The sequence below is a fragment of the Canis lupus genome, chromosome 26 (assembly GCF_048164855.1).
Source record: "Canis lupus baileyi chromosome 26, mCanLup2.hap1, whole genome shotgun sequence".
In the NCBI taxonomy this organism is placed as follows: Eukaryota; Metazoa; Chordata; class Mammalia; order Carnivora; family Canidae; genus Canis; species Canis lupus.
In genome coordinates this window covers 5,270,110-5,290,979 of record NC_132863.1, presented here as the reverse complement: position 1 = coordinate 5,290,979, position 20,870 = coordinate 5,270,110, and the positions used below count along the sequence as shown (strand labels likewise).

Here is a 20,870-nt window from a genome sequence, read left to right as displayed (position 1 = left end):
TCTTTGCCTGAAAAGCTCAAAGTATTTGTAGATGTTGTTTAATGAATAGTTCCCATGTTTGCCTGCTGAGGAAGGCAGAGGTTTGTGTAATTTACTTCCATTTTACACCTGAGGAAACTGATATTTAAGGAAGAGAGGCTCAGAATTTCAACCAGTAGCAGAATTAAGAAAACAAGCCCGAACCTTGCCACTGGGCTAATGGTGCTCAGTCTAATGATCCTGGAGGTTGAAGGTAATCTCCCAATGAAATGGTATCATTAGAAAAAATTCACCATGGATATTGTCATGTTCCATTTTAGTATGAACCTTGCATTTATTATGTAGGATCATTTATATTTATTTTGACTGCTTCCTAGTTTATTGGCCTATTTGTAATTTTAGGAACTTCTGATTTGGGGCTTATTACTGAAATTGAGTTTCAGGAATGCTTTTGTACTCATTCTAACTCATTCTAAGTACCTAAGAGAAACCAAACCAGATGTCGAATCACAGAACTAAGATCCATGCATATCACATAAAATTACATTTTGACCAATTTTTGGTACACACAAAAAGTAAATATGCATAAAACTCAAAACGATGTATTTAAGGTTTCTTGGTAAATGTATGTGAATCGGGCATCACTTCCACTGACTGTGTACATCAACATCATTTTTACCAAAAAAATCAGATTTAATCACAAGCAGTTCTAATTATATCTAAGTCATTTGTTTGCTCATTTAAGCAACTGGCAAAGAACCAGCTAAAATAATTTGAATCGGTGGAATTATGTCAACATTCTTTAAGAAGGGCTCATGAAAAAAAATATATCCATTCTTTTGCCGTTTGTTTTACCTCCAAATATATAGCAGAAATTATTCAGATTAAATACGCAAAACAAAACCCAAATGAAACAAATGTCTCAAAAAGCAAAGATGTCGTTCCTGACCTCAGGAAGCAAGCAGTCTAAGTGGAGGGCAGTGAACAAACCAACTAAATTAATAAAAGCAACCGAAACCTCCTCTAATGGCTCATTCACTTACAAGTCTGTTTCAGAAGCTCACAGGAAATTACAGATAAATAGATTATGACTTAATCTTGTGCTCATTTCTATTTCCTGTTTTCTCATCTCAACTCCTATCCCTCTCAGCCTGACCTTTGTTGTTATTTCCCTCCCCCACTTCAAATTCCCCAGCTCTAGAATTTTCTAACATGGATATCACATAATATCATTCTTTCCTCTCCAGTATAGGATTGACTGAATGATCTTTCCATTTTAAACTCTTTACTAGACTCATCGTCAGTTTCAAGGACCACTTCTTTCAGCCTTTACATACCATGATATGTGTTTTATTCCTTCTCTCTGGGATGCATGTTGATCTCTACATTTAAAATTACCCCTTGGTCTGGAGCACCTGGGTGGCTCAGTCGGTTAAACATCTGACTCTTGATTTCAGCTCTGGTCGTGATCTCAGGGTCTTGAGATCAAGCCCCGTGTCTGGCTCCATGTTCAGCAAGGAATCTGCTTCAGGATTTTCCCTCTCCCTCTGCCCCTTCCCCAGTGCTCTCTCTCTCTCTCTCTCTCTCTCTTAAATAAATAAATCCTAAAAAAATAAAAGTATCATTTGTCTAAAAACATTAACTTAGTGTCATTAGAAAAATAAGAATTATAAGTATCTTCACAAGACATGGGGGTAAGAATCTGTTTTCTCCCCCATATTGTCACTTGTTTGGTATGTAGTTAAATAGCTTAACATAATTTCATCTCTATTATCTTTGAAATAACTTCCTATCACAAGGCACGTTTAATTTATCTGTAAAATGAGTCAGTAGATAAAGCTTTATTTTTACTTCGCTAATAAGGAAATAAACAAAAAACTAGTGGGGGACATTTTTGGTAGATATTCAGACCAAGAAAAGGAAAAGCAAACTTGACTCAGAGGATCTTCTGTATCTGGTGGGTTTTTTGTTTTTGGTTTTTTGGTTTTTTGGTTTATTTCTCCATGAAAACCTGTAGTTTGTATATGTGCTGCTGAAGCAAGCACAAAAACCTGTAGTTTGAAGGAACTTGAAGGAAATGTTCTGCTTTCCTTCAAAAATGACTTGTACTCCTGCGTATGAGCAAAATAAACCCTTTATAAAGCAGCAGAAGCAGTCTTCACTTGAAATTGTCACTAAAAGACATTTCCAGGCTGGGAAGAATTTTTTTCAAGGTATTTAAAAACCATCTATCCTAACAAAAGAAAAATATGTTTTTTTCAGGTCACTTCATCATACCTGATGAGGAATATGTTTTTAATTAAAGCCTGGACATAAAATTGGTTTACTGAAAATCATTGTGATGCCTAATTATTCTGCTGAGACACCCACCATCATTGGTACTGAAGGCTAACTCTTGACACCCCGAGGCCACTTTGTGTATTCAGCAGTTAGAAAGGTGATTTCTGAGGCCTGGCAGCTGTTGGTGTTAAAGCTATTGTGTGGGAAACAAAAGCCATTCTGTTCTGTTCCCCAGCTGCCTTTGTATCATTGATACAGGAGCTGTTTCATAAATGTGGTATAATTCTTTACCAGGGAATTTCATTACTGCCTATGCTTCAGTGTTTGCGTGTATTTCCGGATAGCAAAGGGAAATGTCTGAACATATCTCCTATGGAAGGAATCTTGGAGTTCTGACCTCTGTTAAGATGCTGGCATTTTAAGTCTGTTAATTAGACCTGTGATCAGATGCCATCATACTAACATCTATGTTTCTAATCTTCCTTGCTGTAAACCACCAGACCCAAGACTGGCTAGTGAATCGGCTGCCACCCAGCTTCTCTTGGAAATTAATCAGAATACGGTACATGGTGGCACTGACATATACCAGAATTAACTATCTTTCTCAAAAAATTCCTCATTGGCACGTCTCGGGAAATTCTTATAGAGCAGATTGGAGTAACATTTATTGGAAGAACAGATATTTTTAAACCCAAAATGATAGATTCATTATTGTCATTTAGAAAATGTGTTAGGTTAGGGAATTTTCAGTTGGATATAAAAGAAATAAACTATCCTAAACAACCAAGGAAGTGGGGTGGACTGTGTCATTCTCCCCAGCTATTCCTCTTTCCTTGGACTGTGCCCTTGCTGGGTGCCTTTGAGGTTCCTCCCATTATAGGCAAGTCTACTTGCCCATGTTGTGGGTGGTGGGCTCAGCCACATGATTTGCTTTGGCCAGGCTGAAGAAGTATTGCGTATCCTTACTTTTTGCATTTCTACCATTGCCATAAGAACATTCACCAGCTATCTTTCATCAAAATAAAGGTAAAAGACATGTGAGGCCAAGCTGGAGCCAAACCCAGCTGAATCCAGCCTTCAACAATGTGCTTCCAGTTGGCCCAGAGATGCATGACTGAGAACAAATGACAGCTGTTTTAAGCCAATGCCTTTTGTGGCAGTTTGTTATACAGCACCATTGTGGCAATAGTTAACTGGTATTTATTGTTCATATAACTGAAGTCTCCAAAGGTAACATGGGCTCTAGATAGCCTTTGAAAGGAATTCCTATTCCACTTTTTGGTGATTCTCTTGAGGCTTCAACCCGGATGGTTTCCTTCTTGGTCTTATGGTTACTGTACATTTCAGGCTTTTCATCTATATCCTAATATTAACTAGAAGGCAAGAGATTTCTCTTTTTCAACCATCATATAAGAGTTCTGGGCTTACTCTGGAAAAGAGTATGGAGATCCCTCAAAAAGTTAAAAATAGAACTACCCTGTGATCCAGGAATTTCCCTACTAGGTATTAACCAAAGGAAACAAAAATACAAATTTGAAGGGGTACCTACACCCCAGTATCATAGCAGCATTATCAACAATAGCCAAATTCTGGAAAGGGCCCAAATGTCCATTGACTGATGAATGGATAAAGAGGATATGGTGTATGTGTATATATATTCCATATATATGGAATATCACTCAGCCATCAAAAAGAATGAAATCTTGCCATTTACCATGACATGGATGAGACTAGAATATATTATGCTAAGAGAAATAAGTCAATCAGGGAAACATACTGTATGATTTCAGCCATATGTGGAATTTAAGAAACAAAACAGATGAACATATGGGAGGGGGGTGGAAGAGAGGAAGAAACAAGCCATAAGAGACTCTTAAAGTTAGAGAACAAACTGAGGGGTGATGGAAGGGGGTAGGTGGGGGATGGGCTAGATGAGTGACGGGTATTAAGGAGGGCACTTGTTGTGATGATCACTGGGTGTTACATGTAAGTGAGAATCGCCAAATTCTCTTCCAGACACAAACATTGCTCTGTATGTCAACTAGAATTTAAATAAAAATTTGGGGAAAAAAAAAGTCCTGGGCTTCACTCTGATTAGGCCAACACAGGTCATGTGTCTATCCTGGGCCAGTTGTTGAGCAAGGAAGATGGGATTATTCAACTTGGTTTATGTCACTCAGATTCCCCTCTTAAAGATGGAGGTAAGCTCAATCTCTTCCAAAATCCACGGTGTGCCTCATTAAAGGTGGGAACATGCTGAGAGGCATCAGTAGCATTAATTATGGAGAAACTAAAATCCCCAGACATTACATTATTTGGGTCAAGACTGTTTCTACTTCCATATTGCTAGGCTAGATAGAGCTAGAGAGAAGAGGATAAATTTAGCGGATAAATCCTCTAAATTTCACATGTTCCCTTGTAAATGGTAAAGCATGTGGCCATACTCATGCTACTTCAAGCACCAGAAGGTGCTTTACATAGGACTTTGCCATTAGCCCACTGGATTCCCAAACTCCTTGTAACTCAGGTTTTAAGAAAAATGGAAAATACATTTGGTCTATTGGAATTTGAAGATCTCTGACCTGTGGAATGAATTAATGCTAATGTAATGAGAATTTAACAGAGTAGGGTACATTGGTGTGGATATCATTTTACTGCCTTCTGGCCTCCGTTGTTTCTGAGAAGTCAGCTGCAGTTCTTGCAGACACAGAGTAAGCAACAAATAAAAGTGTGTGTTGAATCAATGAATTAAAGACAGAACCATGGTCTTCTGACACAATCTAACATTCTTTCAAGAATACCCCACCATTGCTTTGTAAGACCTTGTACATTTACTGCTTCCACTGAATCCTCTGAAGGGAAGTGAATCAAACAAATCAACTCAGGCAAGTTTTTCAACCATGGACATTAAAATGATCACCAGTTACTTTCTCTACTTTTAAGAGTCCTCCCTGACCTCAGATCATGTGCAAGGTTAAGTAACCCTTTTCATCCAATATGTTTTTGTCATTCAACTAAGGTTGGTTTTTCTGTGAATATTACTGAACACCTATGCACAAGGCACTATGTTAAGTAGTGTGAGGGATGCAGAATGGAAAGAGTTAATACTTGCCTTAAATTACCCAACAATTGCAATCTAATTGTTCAAGTTTTCAAGGTAATCTTGGACAGAAGAACCTTTCATGAAACTCCAGATCTCAAGGAGCAACTTGTCGTCTTCTTGTGGGATGATTTTTATCTTATTGTTTCTAATCATGGAGTCCTTCAGTTCTATAGGAAACATCTATCAGCAATAAGGCAAAAATGATGTAAACCAAGAGTTTTGGTGTGAACCAGACCAAGTATTAGGTATATTCTCATATTTTTACACTAATGTCTTAAAAATGCCTTTCCATTAATGTCACCATGGCTGTACATGGGCACTGTTCAGTCTGATTTCCTGGGATAATGTCCTGGTTAAATAACTCTACTTAATTCAGTCTGGGAGCCTAGACTCAGTTACATTTCCCTCAAGTCTCTTTCTCTTTGTGTCTTTTCTTCCAGTTAAGTTATGCCTTGAACCATACAAACAGAAAACTGACATTGGAACCTAAAATAACTGTCAATGCCAAGATTGTTGTGGTTGGTGCATCCAGTGTTGGAATTTCCTTCCTAGAGACATTGGTATTTTGGTGAGTTTGTTCTACTTTATTTATTTCTTTGTTTTTAAAGGGGCCCTTCTCGCTCATTTACACCTGAGATGGCTTTCTAAAAAAATTTTTTTTAAGATTTTATTTATTCATTTATGACAGAGAGAGAGAGGCAGAGACACAGGCAGAGGGAGAAGCAGGCTCCACGCAAAGAGCCCAGTGTGGGACTTGATCCCGGGACTCTGGGATCATGCCCTGAGCTGAAAGCAGATGCTCAACCGCTGAGCCACCCAGGTGTCCCCCCCACCTTTTTTTTTAAGATTTTAATGAGATGGCTTTTTGAAAGAAAAGACCTGAGCTTTTTTTGTTACCCCACACACCTTGTCTAGGTGGATTAATGAATCAGTGAAATATTCTAGACCAAGGGTTTGCAAACTCTAGACTCTGGGTCAAATGTGGCTTTCTACCTGCATTTGTAAATAAAGCTTTATTGGAACACAGTTACAGTCATTTATTTCTATGTTGCCTCTGTTTTCTTGATAAAATGGCAGATTCGAGAGGGTGTGACAGAGGCTATTTAGCCTGTAGTGCCTAAAATATGTACACTCTGAGCCTTTCCAGAAATTTGCCAACCCCAATCTATTTAGTGTTTTCCTTATTAGCTGAATCAGAAGAATCCCCTAGAGCATTTGTTAAAGATGTAGGTTCCCAGCCCTAGCACCAGACATACAGAATCAAAAACTCTGCGGACAGCTCTGAGAATCTGTATTTTAGCAGATGCTCCATATAATCAGGCAGGGTTGGGAACCACTTTTGACATTTCATATCACAAATAGGCTTTCAGAAATGGCAGAGGGGCCAGGACCTTTCTTCCAACTCCTGCATTTTGGGTGCCAGAGAACAGAGGGAAACCCCACTGGGAAGACTAAGATCTGTGCATCTTCAGCGCTGCTCTGTTACCCTCACAGCACTAAACAGGTTTCCTTTCAGAGCCCATTTTCCTGATAGGGGATTCCCGAGGGTTCTCAGCTTCCCCTGTGCAGCTCTCCATCTGCTCACTGAATTCAGCCCCTCTCTGACAAGGAAGAGTTATTGTTCAAGAACTTAGGTTCATGGCTTGGTATCACCGCCACCTCATGCTGAACCCTAGATATGTCACCTCACTTCTTTCAGGCTTGGTTTCCTTGTTTATTGTTATTATTTTTTAAGTCTCAGGGACGTCTTAGAAGACCCTGGCTTTAGAGACCCACAGACTCCTGAATCAAGAGTCCACTTTTTCCTAAATCTTTTTCTAAGGATCATATGAGAAATTTTAGCTCCTGTTCAAAATTTTAGATGTAAAGAGATAAGTGGAAGATGGGAAAAAGCAGGAAAAAGCATCCCTCCCTGCACCAACTCCTCTAGAAGCCTGCAAAGTTACCATCCCAAGCCATGAGGCCTTGTGAGGGGTTAGACAAGGAAAGGGATGGAGGAAATGACCCCTAACAGGTGTTTGTCCCTGGTTGATAAGGAGACAAGCTAATCCTGAAGGGTTACTTTGCTAATTTGACATCACATTAACCAGATAGATTTTTTTTCACTTTCCAGCCAATTTGTTCAATTATCTAGAACATACCCCTTGTTAATCAGAAATAAGTTTCATGTCATTACTGAAATTAGCAACAAAGCTCACATACTTTAAATATTATGGTCAGTCTATAGCAATCTTTGACCACAAAGAAGAAATAATGAGAAGCATACAGGAATATCCATTTTCAAGTATACACCACACTACAGTTAGAGGCCTCTCCTCTTTCTCAGGGGTCTCTTCTCTAAGACTCCAAACAGCAAGTCATGTCTGAATGATGAATTATTGGTATGGCCTTGTGAAATAAGAGTAGTCAAGAAGTTGTTAGAAACAGGTCTGAAAAAAAAAAAAGAAAAAGAAACAGGTCTGAAATCTTCATTCAGTATGTAGGTACCTACATAGTCATTATGTCTTTTGTAAATCATTATATTAAGATATATACTTAGAATTTTCTTTTTGTGGAATCAACTTAGATTTAATAAACACAAGTATAAATGTAGATATAAGTTCTTAGTTGATTAAATTCCTCAATCAGACCTTTTTAAAGCATTTCAAAGCACTCCTAGGTCTCTGTCATCATTATAGAGATTACAGACACTAAAAATAAACCAGTATCAGTTTACGGATCTTGAACCTTTCACAGAGGAAATAGTTTTTCTCATTATTTTCCCTAATTATTTTAAATTAGCAATCACCATAGTAACCTACTGCATATTTTACTTTACCAGCTTGACTGCCATTTGAACTAGATATTATAAATGATTTGACCCAAAATGAAATGGAAATGATCCCCAATCATTGGTCCCCAGCGAGGATTAAAACCACATTTTGGAGGCAAGATTTAGAGAAATTGCCCTCCTGATGTTTCTGCACTGCACTATCGACTCAGCTGGGGCACTGTAGTTCATGGAAAGCCCATTTGAGACCCAGTACAGCAACCTCTTTTTTCCAGAAAATCTCATAATCCTGTCATCTGGTGATAGAACAGACAACTCTTTATCTTCATATTATATACATGCAAAAAAATTACAAAGCATTTGTCCTCTTCAAAGGACACCAAAAGCAGTCCTTGTATAAATTCTCTTCCCTTGTCATGTCCTTTCCTCAAGTGCTAAGGTGCTGCTGGGATCGCTGAAGGAATTTGCCCTAAGTCATCAACTAATACAATAGGACAAAGCTCCACATGTTGGGGGGAAGTGAGGGTGATGTTTAGATTTTTTTTTCTTTTAGTACAACATTCTATCTGGTCCTTAGCTGTTACTCATCCAGTTGCATCTGCAAAGACACACCTTCCTGTCTTTGGTTGTCAGACCTGTGGGTCACCCTGCATCTTCTCCTTCCTAGGGCAAGGTCTCCTGGGCCCTGTAGTTCCCAGTGACGTATGACAGCTGTTTTCCTAGGGACACATACCAGCATCCCTTGGGGTGCTCCTGTCCTCCCAGTCCTATTTGGTCCTCCAGTGCTGGCCAAAAGAGCAGCAGGCCTGCTCTCAGAGCGTCTTGCAATCTCCATCAACCCTCCTAAGGCTGCTGACTGGCTGATGGAGGTGCAGGGTAATGCAGGGTCAGGGTGAGGCTCATAATCTGTCCCCCACCACCCAGGCCATGAACATTTGTCTTTAGAGAGTGCTGTGTCCAAGAAACTCTGAGAAGAGCAGAGGAGGGAATGTGTTCAGGCCTTATACCTCCACCCTATGGCCGTAGGGGCTCTGGCCACATGTGTCTCCTAGCCTTTCCCCATTACCTTTCCTGCCAGGGCATGGGCCCCCATGGTGATTACCAGAAGCGGAGCAGGGAACTAATAGCAGGTGTGGGGTCAGGGCCAGGGGAGCTTTCTTGGGGTAGGGTGTGAAGAGGAGGAAACCCTTGCTCATCCTATGGTGCAGAGGGCAGTGAATCGGAGGGGAAAACAGCCCTTAAGACATCACATTAACCCAATAAATATTTTTGTGTGTCATCTAGGTTCTTCAGCATCCCAAGACATTTACATCATGGACCTGAGCTATTTTTAAATTATGGTTCTCATGATTGATAGGTTGGGTTCATTCAGCTCACCCAGTTCTGTGGGACTGAAAGTTCTTGTCTTGGACAATATAAATATTTCATATACATTATCCTTCTCAGTACTTCTAGTGGTAAGACTTGTCTATAATTCCAATCGTGGGAAAAAGCAGAAAGAACCTGGCATCAGCCATCAGTCCCCCTCTGCTGCCAACCCGTACTGTGACCTGTCCCTCTTACTGTGCTGAGAGGGTCATGGCAGGGACCCCATGATCCTGCCAGCCTCAAGGTACTGTCACCCTAGGAACTCCACCAATTGCATCTGAGGCCTAGAGGGAACTTCCTCTTCTGGGATCCATAGCCAGAACTGGAGGTGAGCATTGATCATCTGTCAAGGAAATACTGTCTCTCAAAGAACAGCTTTGCAATGAAATCTGAAAGCTCTTTTCAGAAAGCAGGAGGCCCTTTCCCACAAAACTTTGGGAAGTCATATTTTCACCAGCCACTCCACCGACCAACTCCAGCTCTGCTGAACTCCCCAAATGTCATGCTTTGAATACTTCAGGCTTTCCACTAAAGTACTCCAAAATCATTTTTTAAAGAGAAATAGAGAAATGCTATGCCAAGAGAAGGGGCAGATTTCTGCTCAGGTCATGATCTCAGGGTCATGAAATCGAGCCATGCTTTGGGCTCTGTGCTGGGTGTGGAGCCTGCTTATGATCTTCTCTCTCCTCTCCCTTTGCCCCTCCCCTACTCACAATGCTCTCTCTAAAAAAAAGAAAAGAAAAGAAAAGAAAAGAAAAGAAAAGAAAAGAAAAGAAAAGAAAAGAAGAGCAGAAGCCAAATCTGTGAACTCATCTTAGTGTTTTGCATCCTTTTTCCTCCCAGTATGGGCTGTGAAGCCCCAGCAGTACCCCCAGCACCGAGGAGCTCGCCAACAATGCAGAACCTCAGGCCCTGCCCCGCACAGTGTCCCAGGTGATTCCCTCCTCCCTGAGCCCCAAGAACTATACAGGACAGCTTCTTTGCTTCCTCTTGGGCATTGACTTACTGATCTAAAACAGTTACGGGTTTATTCTCTTGCAGCTTGTGTGTCTCTCTGCTTCTGTGCATTGTGTTATTTACTCCTAATTATGGAGCAGTGCCTTTTAATCCATTATTTTAAAATCCTTCCTAATTAAATTTTGAGGTAAGGAATCTCTTGAGGGGCCTGCGGTGGCATCCTGGGGTGACGGTGATTGAAAGCAGCCCTGGGTGGCATCCTGATGACCCTTTGCGTGCCCAGAGAAACACAGACTTGGATTCACAAAAAGCACAGGCAAGCGCCAAGGCCAGGGTTCACCTTTTCTTCCACTCCCACCTCAGGCAGGCGGAGAGTTTTCTCAACAATACCAACCAAATAGTCTCACCAAGGGATAAAATCTCTGGTTTGCTACCTAAACATTAACCCCTCATCTGGTTAGGTGTGTTTGGGGGCCTGAGAATAGCTCAGACCGAGGAGGGCACATTCGTCAACCCGCCAGGGTGGCCGGATGACTAGAAGTCCTGTGATGGGGCCACATATCCGGCGCAGCTGTGGGTCTGGCAGCCTCCAGCCCAGTGCTGGCAGCTTAATTAGACTTTTTATCTCTCCATTTGTCTGAGGACATCTGAAACCTTCAGTGTGGCCCGTCACTAATTAGGTGACTAATTAAATAGTTAGTGCTTACTTGCTGATCTCAGAGCTAAACCCCAGTGAACAGGTTGGGGATCGTCATTGTTCCCTCCTGTTGGTCTCAGCCCCACGAATGGAGGGACATGTGCTCTCCTCAACTGTCCTTTTGATACCAGGGCACAAGCCGTGTGGTGGCCAGGCCTGTGGTGCACAAGGTGCTGCCTCTGCTTTGCCTGGGCAGCAGGCAGAGCTTAACGCGGGCAGGTCGCTCTTGCCTATTGTTATGTTGGCCTCACAGTGGGCCTGTGTGGGGGGGGACACACAGAGGCCTGTCTGCTGGCGGGGGTGGGCGGTGGGGGTGGCGAGGGGGGACAGCTCTGTGTCAGGCTCAGAGGTCCAGCCTTCCCAGGCAGAAGGACCTGGCATTCTGCCACCAGAAAATAATGACTGAGACGCCCTGATGTTGCTGATCACAATTGTGTTTCCTAATCTGATTCCAAGATTTAAGTGTGACTAATGTTAAATGAAAAAAATCTTCATTTACTGAAATGACCCATTCCTGCTCATCTCAGGATAACTTCTCTCCTACTACCCACTTTAGAGATCCCAGAACAAAAGAAAAGCAAGATTCTTTGAGCAAAATTAGACCTTTCTTGGGACAAGTTTACTGTCATTTTTTGTGTGGGTTTTTTGTATGTGTGATTCTTTGGGGATAAGTAGGGAATGCGTTCTTCACGATCAAAGTACAAACCACATATGCAAACTGAGTAACAGACTCACCCACTCTACACCCTCTGCTATCAGATCATTTTCAAATGATGATGTCGGCACCTGTCGTGGGTTGCCTTCCTTCAAAAGCTGAAAACGAAGAACTTGGGTGCAAGCAGTTTATTTGGGAGTGATCCCAGGAAATTCCCCGAGACCGCAGGGTGTGGGGTGGGAAAGAGAAGTAAAAACAAAAAAACAAAAACAAAAAGCATTGGTCAGGAGCTTGCTGTGGGCAACTGAGACTTAACCCCATTCTAGGCCCTGAAAGGGGCACGAGAGAGTGGCCCCTCTTCACCCAAGAGAGGTGCTGTATTTACTCACCAGTTACCATCCTTCTGGTGGCATGGTCACCCTTGGCTGTTTATCCAGCCTGTCCCTCCATCTCCCCTGGTCAGAGAATGCCCCCAGGCAGAGAGGAGCAGGAAGGCTTTGGGGTGGGAGAGCCTTTTGCAGGTGATGTGGGTTAGGCTCTTCAGTTTGTTCTTTCTTAATATTCCATTGTTTTTTAGCAAAGCATGTGGGCAGATATGGAGGCAGAGAAAAAGTGAGGCTAGATGAAAAGGCTGTGGTGAGAGGATTTCATGGCCACCTCTTTTCCCAGGCATTCTTGTATCTCTGAAGAGGACCCAGTTCAGCTTTACCAGAAACCTTTGCTGGAAAAAAAGACAGCCTTGGGGGGGAACCATCTTGACAAATACTTTCTTTTTACTTTGGGACAGAGGTAAAGTTAGAGCAATAGTTTTCAAATTGTGGTCTGTGGAACAGTGCATCTGCATCACTGGGCACCTGCTGGAGATGTGGATACTCAGGTACCACCCTGTGAGAATTGAATCAGAAATGGGTGGGTGACGGGGGTAGGGATCTGTGTTTTCACAACCCTCGGAGGTGGGGGTAATGGGTCCAAGAACCACTAAGTTAGGGTGTGGTGGAGAGAGTCAGTGTTCTGTCATGACTGATGGGGCCCAGGAAAATCCTCCAACATCTGTGAACCTTACTATCCTCTCCTGTACGATGGGGAGAGAACCCAGAATCTCTCCACCTCACTGGCACGAGGGTTAAATGAGGTAATACATACAAAGCATGTGGAAAAGCCTCGTCCTGAAAACATATTAGACTGACATCACCCCACTAATTAAATCTGCATATCGAGTTCCCCTATGGCTGCCTCACATTGTCTCTCATAGGAGGAAAGAGACTGGGGAGGTAGAGCCTTAATATGGAAGATGCTTTCTTCTCTGAGGATTAGGGAAGGATCACAGGGGTTTCCTGCCTGCGTATGTGTCTGCTCCTTGCAAGAGTTCCCAGTCTGGCAAAGACCTCCTCTTGAAGTTCAGTTAAAATGGCCACCACCATTGGTGGTTTAACATCAGGAAGGCCAAAAAAACCGACCAACACTGTATTGTCACTACTTTGCAAAGCTGCTTAACTATGAAGAAAACTGGAGTTGTGCCCAGCTCATTTAGCTGTCTACCTAGACTCTAGGATAGATAAATCCCTAAGGCACCCAAGACTCATGGTCACAGGGACTACATCTCTGGCTCCCACTAACTTTCACTGCTTTATGGGCTGCCAATGGATGTTTCTTAGGCCCTTTCGTGATACTTGGATGCTTTGCAAACCTTAATCTGGATCTATTTTGGGTCCTCTATTTTGCCACTGACCTTAAGTTTATCATGTAAGTCTTGGGGGTCCCTGAGTGCACCCTCCACCCCAAATCTAGGAGTTGTACTACATTAAAAAAAAAAAGGCTGAGACAAAAATTTCAGTCTTTACTCATATGTCTTAGATATTTAATGGGATCATGTATTTCCTTCATTGAAACTTATATTAAACTCTACCCACTTTTCTTAAGCACCCAAAAACTCCTGGGAGCCTCTCATTTTTCTCCGCCTAGAACACAGGTTCTCAAAATGGACCACCAGCATGGACATCATTTGGGAACTTGTTAAAAATAGAAATTCTCAGGTCCCACCCCAGACCTACTGTATCAGAAACCTGAAGAGTGAGGCCTAGAGATCTCTGTTTAACCAAGTCCTCCAGGGAGTTACTTGGACTGCCATGGCACTAGTTGATACTATCTATCTCCATCCTACTGTCCCCACCTTTCTCATATTCAGCCTCACTCCCCAAAGACAAAGGACACCATACATTCTAAGTCAGACTCCCCTGACCCTGCCTCAGCTCTGAATCCACTAGTCACTTTTTTGCTTCCCTATATCAACCCTCAGTTGAATTCTGTGGACCCAGTACAAGCAAATAGAAGTAGCTACAAGCACTCTGAGGGATTAAGGAGGTGTCATACTGGTACTTCTCTTACACCATTTGATGTTAGGTAGAAATCTGGAGGAGAAGCCTGGAAATCTGGGAATGGTCCTTGTGTAGAGGTGCTAGGTAGCCATAGCCATCCCCTTTGGAGAACTGGAGCACTTGGAGCCGCTGTGTGAGACCTAGATCAGGCAAGGCCAGCTACTGGGCACGTGGCCTCTGGAGACCATGTTATTCTCTAACTGGAGTTCCCTGAAGATGATTTCTTTCAAAAGGATAACCAGAATCTTCCCAATATACCAGCATAGTAAGGCACTTGGGTTTAAAAAAAAAAAAAAAAAAAGCTGCCTTGAATTTCCTTGTGCTTTGAGAACTTGTGATGGAGAAAAGTGTTGTGATCAGGTTCCTAGACATGAGGTTAATGTTGAGTAACTTTTTCTATAAGCAACAGATTATGAAAATTCCAGACTCAACTAGTGGGCACGGAGGTAGGGGTGGAGTTGGAGGTGGTACTTATAAAGAGGGTTTTCTGGGCCCTTATTGCTGTGGCTATAATATCCAGGATGGCATGGGTCCCAGGAATATGTATTTTTAAGACTCCCCACATAATTCAGACATGCACCTGGGTATTGTAACCATTTTTGTAGACGTTTCCTCAAAATTGGCAGTCTTATCTATAAGGAAACCTACTTCCCCTTGTAATTGCCCTTTGTAATTTTTTTGAGCTTTTATGAGCTTGTTTTCCAAACCACATGTTCTAATTCTCAACAAATCCTAAACTTCTAGGTCATATCATTACTTCAGAGCTTACCAGGCATAATCATTAACTTATTATTAAAAATGACATAGCTGAAGTCATTAGCCCATATCATTGTATTTACATGCTAAATTGGACCTAGTAGAAAGCATTTCATACACTTCATGCATAAACTATTACCATCAAGAATAAAGGTCCAAGAGGATATATCTGACAAGCATGAGGAAACCTGCCCATATGGTGTATGTAATCACCAGCATTTGCCCCAAACATAAAACCCATCCTCATCCCCACCCCCACACTTCCAGAAGTGATCTCACTCACTTTTGAATCCCCACAATGCTTCATTCCAGTCTTAGGGAAGTGATTGATCAGCATCTTATATTTCACCATCTCTTGTGTACAGAGGCTTTCCAGCTGCTCTTTTCTGACTTCTGTCTTGGGATTACATCTTGTATGTGCCCCATGTATATAAAAAATATATTCAAAGTATAAATGTAGAACATTTTTACTTCATATATATAATCATTTCCCATAAATTATAAAGCAAAATTCAATTTCATTTGTTCTGCCCGGACTTCCAAATTTTATTCTTATTCATTCAATGACCATTTCAAATATTACATTCATTTTCATTTTTTCAGTAAGGATTTATGGTTTACTTTTATGCAGAGATACACAAGCTAGAGGATCTGAGATCCTCTAGTCCCTAGACCCTCTCCCTAGTCCCTTACCCTGGGACCACCCATTTCCCCTTATGGGTCCCTGGAGAATCTCCAGAGCACCTATGTTACTCCAGGCAGGCACCCAGACCTTATTGCTGGGTTCAATGTTGATTCTAGATCCGTTGTCCTAGGACACAAGCCTGGACTCAGGCAGGTATAAGACTTGCTCCTTGGGCCTTTTCTCTGGGCCCCATGCTGGTTCCTACTGGGGCTTCCATGAACAGGGGAGCCATGAAAGATGGCACCTAAGAGAAGAGAGAAAAAGCGTTAGGGAGATAACTTTAAACTTCTTCCTCACCCTATGAACACTCTACTCACTTTTAGCAGTGCTCAGAATCCTTGACCCCACCCTCTTTGGGTCTCTCTTTCTTTGGTCTCCCCCTGGAGGTCCGAGTGTGCCATTACAGACTGCTAGGTGTGGCCATGGATGCAGCTGGGTTTTTACCAACACAACAAAAATGAAGTAGCCAGGGGCATTGTCAAAAAAAATCTCTTTTGTGATCTAAACAAAATGACGTTGCTGAAGAAAGTTAAAACATTTTTCAGGGAAAAACTGGTAGATTTTCTTAAAAACTTACCATAAATATTTTGACTTGTTCTGCCATATACTTTTCTCTCGGTATTGGAAGTTCACATAACTCCCAACTTTTAAGTTCCATCTATAGCATTTCATCATTAATTTTGTGACATTGGTGATATCATTAAGACTAAGTAGATTGGAGTCATTCTTTGACCACTTAAATAAGCAGTTAGGTTAAATACCTGTCTTGAGCTAGGATTTACTGTAATTTGGCAAATATTTTTGTCATTGTTTTGAACAATTCAGAAAACAAAGATTTTAGTAAATTAAATGGTAACATTTAGATTGATGTGGGATATTTTCTCTCTACATTATTTATTCAAATAAAAGCATTAATGAAAGCAGTTAATTAAATCATTGGCTTTGGTTGCCCTTGCTATGCCAAAAGAAAAAAAATGCCAAGAAAAAAATTACAAATAAAAATAATAAACATTCACTTGGCAGGCTGACAGCTTTCTATTATTGCCCAGAAGGGTAAGCAACATGAAAAGTTTTATGTTTCTTTTATCATGTTCACAATAAATTGGCAATGTGACCCTCTTTATTTGAAGGATAAGGATGTTTAGACCTAATTTTGTAGCTGTCCTCCTGAAGCATGGAATGAAACGCAATACCTTTTACTTATTTCCCTAGATACTCTAATCCCTCCCTGCTTTACAAGTATCTTTGAGCTGTTCTTCCCCTTGTATCCACAGCAACATAAAATCCCCACTGGAATTATCTGCTGCAAAAATGCAGGTGCACTTGTTTAATGTTTCATTGGCTTGAGCACTTAACTTGAACTTTTTTCTTTTTTTCCACGACACCATGACCTTTGATTTTGGAGCAGAGGGTTCACAATAATGTTAGATATTGTTTATGTACATGAAGCTAACACCATTAGATCTGAGAACCGTGTTTTTTTCTGTGGTCCTGCTGTTCCTGCCATTTTGTTGACGTCGTACCCAAATCCAAGACGTACCCTGTGACTCACTGTTCTATTTGCAGGAACTTTTAAAATATTCATTGGTCATCGCATTAAAAGCCTTAAACATTTGGTCTTCATATTTCATCTTCGGAAGAGCCAAACCTACTAAAATTGTACATTACAAACTTTATTATTTTGGAACAATATTCTTAGATAGTTATAAACTTAAGAAACTAAATATTTGGATATTTCTGAATCAGATTAAAAATGAACTAAAAAAATACAAGGTTGGAGGAAAACATGGACACATTCATATAAAGGCATGAAAGAGTCATGAAAGGGAATTTTGGCTGGTTAGCAAGATGGTTAATGAGGTAAGGTTAGGCCCTGGTATGAAGGCCTTACATACTATGCTCATGAATTTGGATTTGATGTTCTAAATTATTTTAATTAAAATTGTAATTTATTGCAAATGTTAGATGTAGCAGGCGATATTCTAAACATTTTTACAGATACTATCATGTAATCCTCACAGCACCCCTGTAAGGCATTAGGTTCTTTTATTACCATTTTACAGACTAGGAAACTGAGCTGCAGAGAGGTTAAGTAAGTTGCCACTTTCCCAAGGTCAAGAAGCTAGAAAGTCCTGCAGCCTGGGGTCCAACTGAGGCAATCTGACTCTTGGGCCCATGGTCTTAGCCACTCTGCTTTGCTGCTATCAAAATGGTGAGCAAACAGGGAAACTTAAAACCAGGGATAATTGAGATTTGATTTAATTTGAAAAGAGGTTTCCAATGACTATGTGGAAGATGGGCAGAAGAGAGAGAGACTTGTGCCAGAGAAACTCACCTGCGACTATTTTGGTAGGCAAGAAGGTGAGCTAAGGCTACGTGTCCTGGGAATGTCGGTGTGGCACATTCAAGACATGTGGACCAGGTAAAAGTGATGACATGGTGACCAAATGTGGGAAGTGAGAAAGAGGGTAGCAGTCTGAACTTGGCTCTCAGATTTCTAACTAGAGACGTGGTTAGTTGGTCATGCCTTTCATGGAGATAAAGCAGCAATGGAATAGGGCTCCAAAGACCTTTGTGTAGACACATAAGGAGTTTGGGATGCCTGTGAAGCAGACCTGTTAGGACCTGTAGGCATTTGGAAATTGGGTGTCAAGTTCAGAGGGAAGTTATGGTGCAAATATGCGAGAGGAAGTCATGGCAGTAGAGAGCATGGCCCAGGTTACTGGCACAAAGACTAGGGAGCTTGTGAACAGGGAAAGATGGGCAAAGGAGGAAGAACTGGTACAAAAAGCAACCATAGAAGAGAACCTTAGGAGAATGTTGTCCCAGACCATAGGTTCTATGGCTGCAGCTTTTAGCCAGGGTCTCCTTCATGGCTCCGGCTGTCCCCGTTTCCTCCATTTACATCGGAGAACCTGTCTTCTGAATTAGAGGGAATGGAAGAACACTCTTGTAGATATTACTGGAGGTAACAAGAAGGGAAACGGGGTGGGGATGCCTGGTGGCTAGTCTCTGTCTTCTTTTTGATGTGGGAGACGTACTCACTTGAGAATGAGGAAAGGAGATCAGAGGGAGAACAAGAAAATTTAAAGTAAAAAAAAAAAAGAAAATTTAAATTCATGGCCTTGAAGACTGGATAAAGGGCCAGAGCAGACAAAGTGAAGAATGCAAAAGGAATTTGGCTAAGGCTGAAGAAAAGAAATGGGAAGCTGGTCCCCTTATAGATAAAAATCCAGAAAATGTACTGTACTCAAAATCTTTTGAAGTCTTTAATTGCACAATTGCATAATTCAGGACATTACAGTGTGGCAATTTGGCAATTTAGAAGTCATTTGATCCATGTTGTTAGATCATTCAAATTATTCAGTGCCAAAGGGATTGTTTTTGTAGTAAAAGATATAGCTGGATAATTACTAAGCCGCCTGTTCACATAGAGCTATAAAAACAGCCAGTATATAATGGTATTATTAGTACAACATAAACCACATTTCCATCACACAGGCACCAAAGCCAAAATAAATTTTAACTTCATGTGAGTATAAGCATGTATTATTATTTGCATTTTCCGTTAAATGGAACTAGATTAACGACCTGTCATCAGTGTGCATTTGCAGACCAGCAGCCCTAAGTAGCTGGGGTTAATTGTGACCTTTATGTTATTTGAACACATCCAAAAAATTTTATTCTGATTATTAGAGGATAAGATGTGGTTGGTTTTCTTAGTATCAAAAAGAATATTCATTCTTAAATGACATGCATCCTTCGAGACTTTAGAGCACAACCTTTCATAATATTTAGCTATTTTTAAATGTCAGGTGCAGTTGAGTATTACATTGCTGGCCCGTGCTGTTACCAAAAGTCTCCTGCTTTTAGTGCTACTTATCAGATTGTCAGTAAATTGATAGCATTTCCACATTTGGAAAATTTCCAATTTCCTCATGGAAAAGCAGGGCAGGTGTTCTCGAACCTGGTAAAGGTTTCTTTTGTGGCATCTGGTTGGTTTAAGGGGAGGTGTGAACTAAGAAGAGATTTTAGAGAGAAATATCTTTCTCACCATCCTATGAAAAGATCAACTCACCCATAAAATTTTGCTGACTTTAGCTGGAGGGAAAATTTGCAGCAGTAGTATTTTAATATGTAAGGGGAAACACGGAGCAAGTCTTGAGCACACCAGTTTTCCAGCAGCCTCTGCTTTTGTGCTCCGGGTGTGCCACCTAACATCACTCACAGGACTCAGAGGACACTGCTGGAGGTTGGAAGACATGTGGTTCTCACTTCTGGTCCTGCTGCCCATGAGCTCTGGGACCATGAACAACTTACTGGTGTTTCGTTGATTTTCCTCTGTATGAAATGCACATAATAGCAACCTGCCCCCTGACCCTGGCACAAACTGCTTTGAAGATTAATCTCTATGATAATGCCTATGAACATGCTTTGGGCCCTGGAAAGTCTGATGCAAATATAAAGCAGTTTTGCTTCTAAAAGGAACCTTCTAGAATTTTCTCCTAGGTGATACTCTGATTTGAGTAATTTATATATATATATATATATATATATATATATATATATATATATATATAGAGAGAGAGAGAGAGAGAGAGAGAGAGATTAGATATATTTGAAAATAATATATATTTTTATAGTAAGTGCAAGTGCACCATATAATATATACATACATATATATACACACATATGTATCAGATATGTATGAAAATAATAAAATTAATGTTGACTGATGGGGATTAGATGATTTTTGGATCCTTGTCAACAGTTTGGTGTCTACAAGGCCATAGAGACAGAGGTTAGGTGAGTGGACACTGGAGCCAGATAGCCTGGTTCATGCCCTGCCTCCAGACTCCCCCGCTGTATAGTCTTGGGCAGATCACTTTGCCTCAGTTCCACATAATAAATAGGGATATTTTTACTGACCTAGTGGTACTGCTGCTTCAAGGACCCAATGAGGGACGCACGAAGCACTTGATGGTAAGCACTCAGAAAGTGTTAGCCTTAGTGGTTGTGATCCCAAGCAGCTTCTTAGGAGTAGTCTGAAATTCAAACTCTGCATTAATTTACATTCAGTTTTTCTCCTTTCTCCTGCTGTTGGGTTGTATTGTGTTTTACTCTGAGAAGCAACTTTTTAAAAAAATGAAATAGTGCCTGGCATAACAGTCTGTTGTAGCTTCTGAAAGTTTCTGCAGTTAGCTGCTCCAGGGCCATCCTCCTTCTTTCCCTGAAGTGGTCGGTT

General features: G+C 41.1%; 1 protein-coding gene across 9 annotated transcripts in view; it reads left to right on the top strand.

Moving 5' to 3' along the window:
• The window catches only part of CFAP61 (cilia and flagella associated protein 61), a 275,850-nt gene that overhangs the window by 155,262 nt on the left and 99,718 nt on the right, over positions 1 to 20,870 (top strand). For 5 of the 9 annotated variants that reach the window (XR_012018154.1, XM_072799837.1, XM_072799839.1 and 2 more), the window contains 3 exons: positions 5,803 to 5,930; positions 10,344 to 10,433; positions 12,479 to 12,598. Coding sequence is in view for 8 of the 9 variants with exons in the window: in XM_072799837.1 (XP_072655938.1) it covers positions 5,803 to 5,930; positions 10,344 to 10,433; positions 12,479 to 12,598 (338 nt within the window). In the remaining variant the exon portion in view is untranslated. The remainder of the gene's footprint in view (positions 1 to 5,802; positions 5,931 to 10,343; positions 10,434 to 12,478; positions 12,599 to 20,870) is intronic. The other 4 variants (XM_072799842.1, XM_072799843.1, XM_072799841.1 and 1 more) reach the window with 2 other exon arrangements.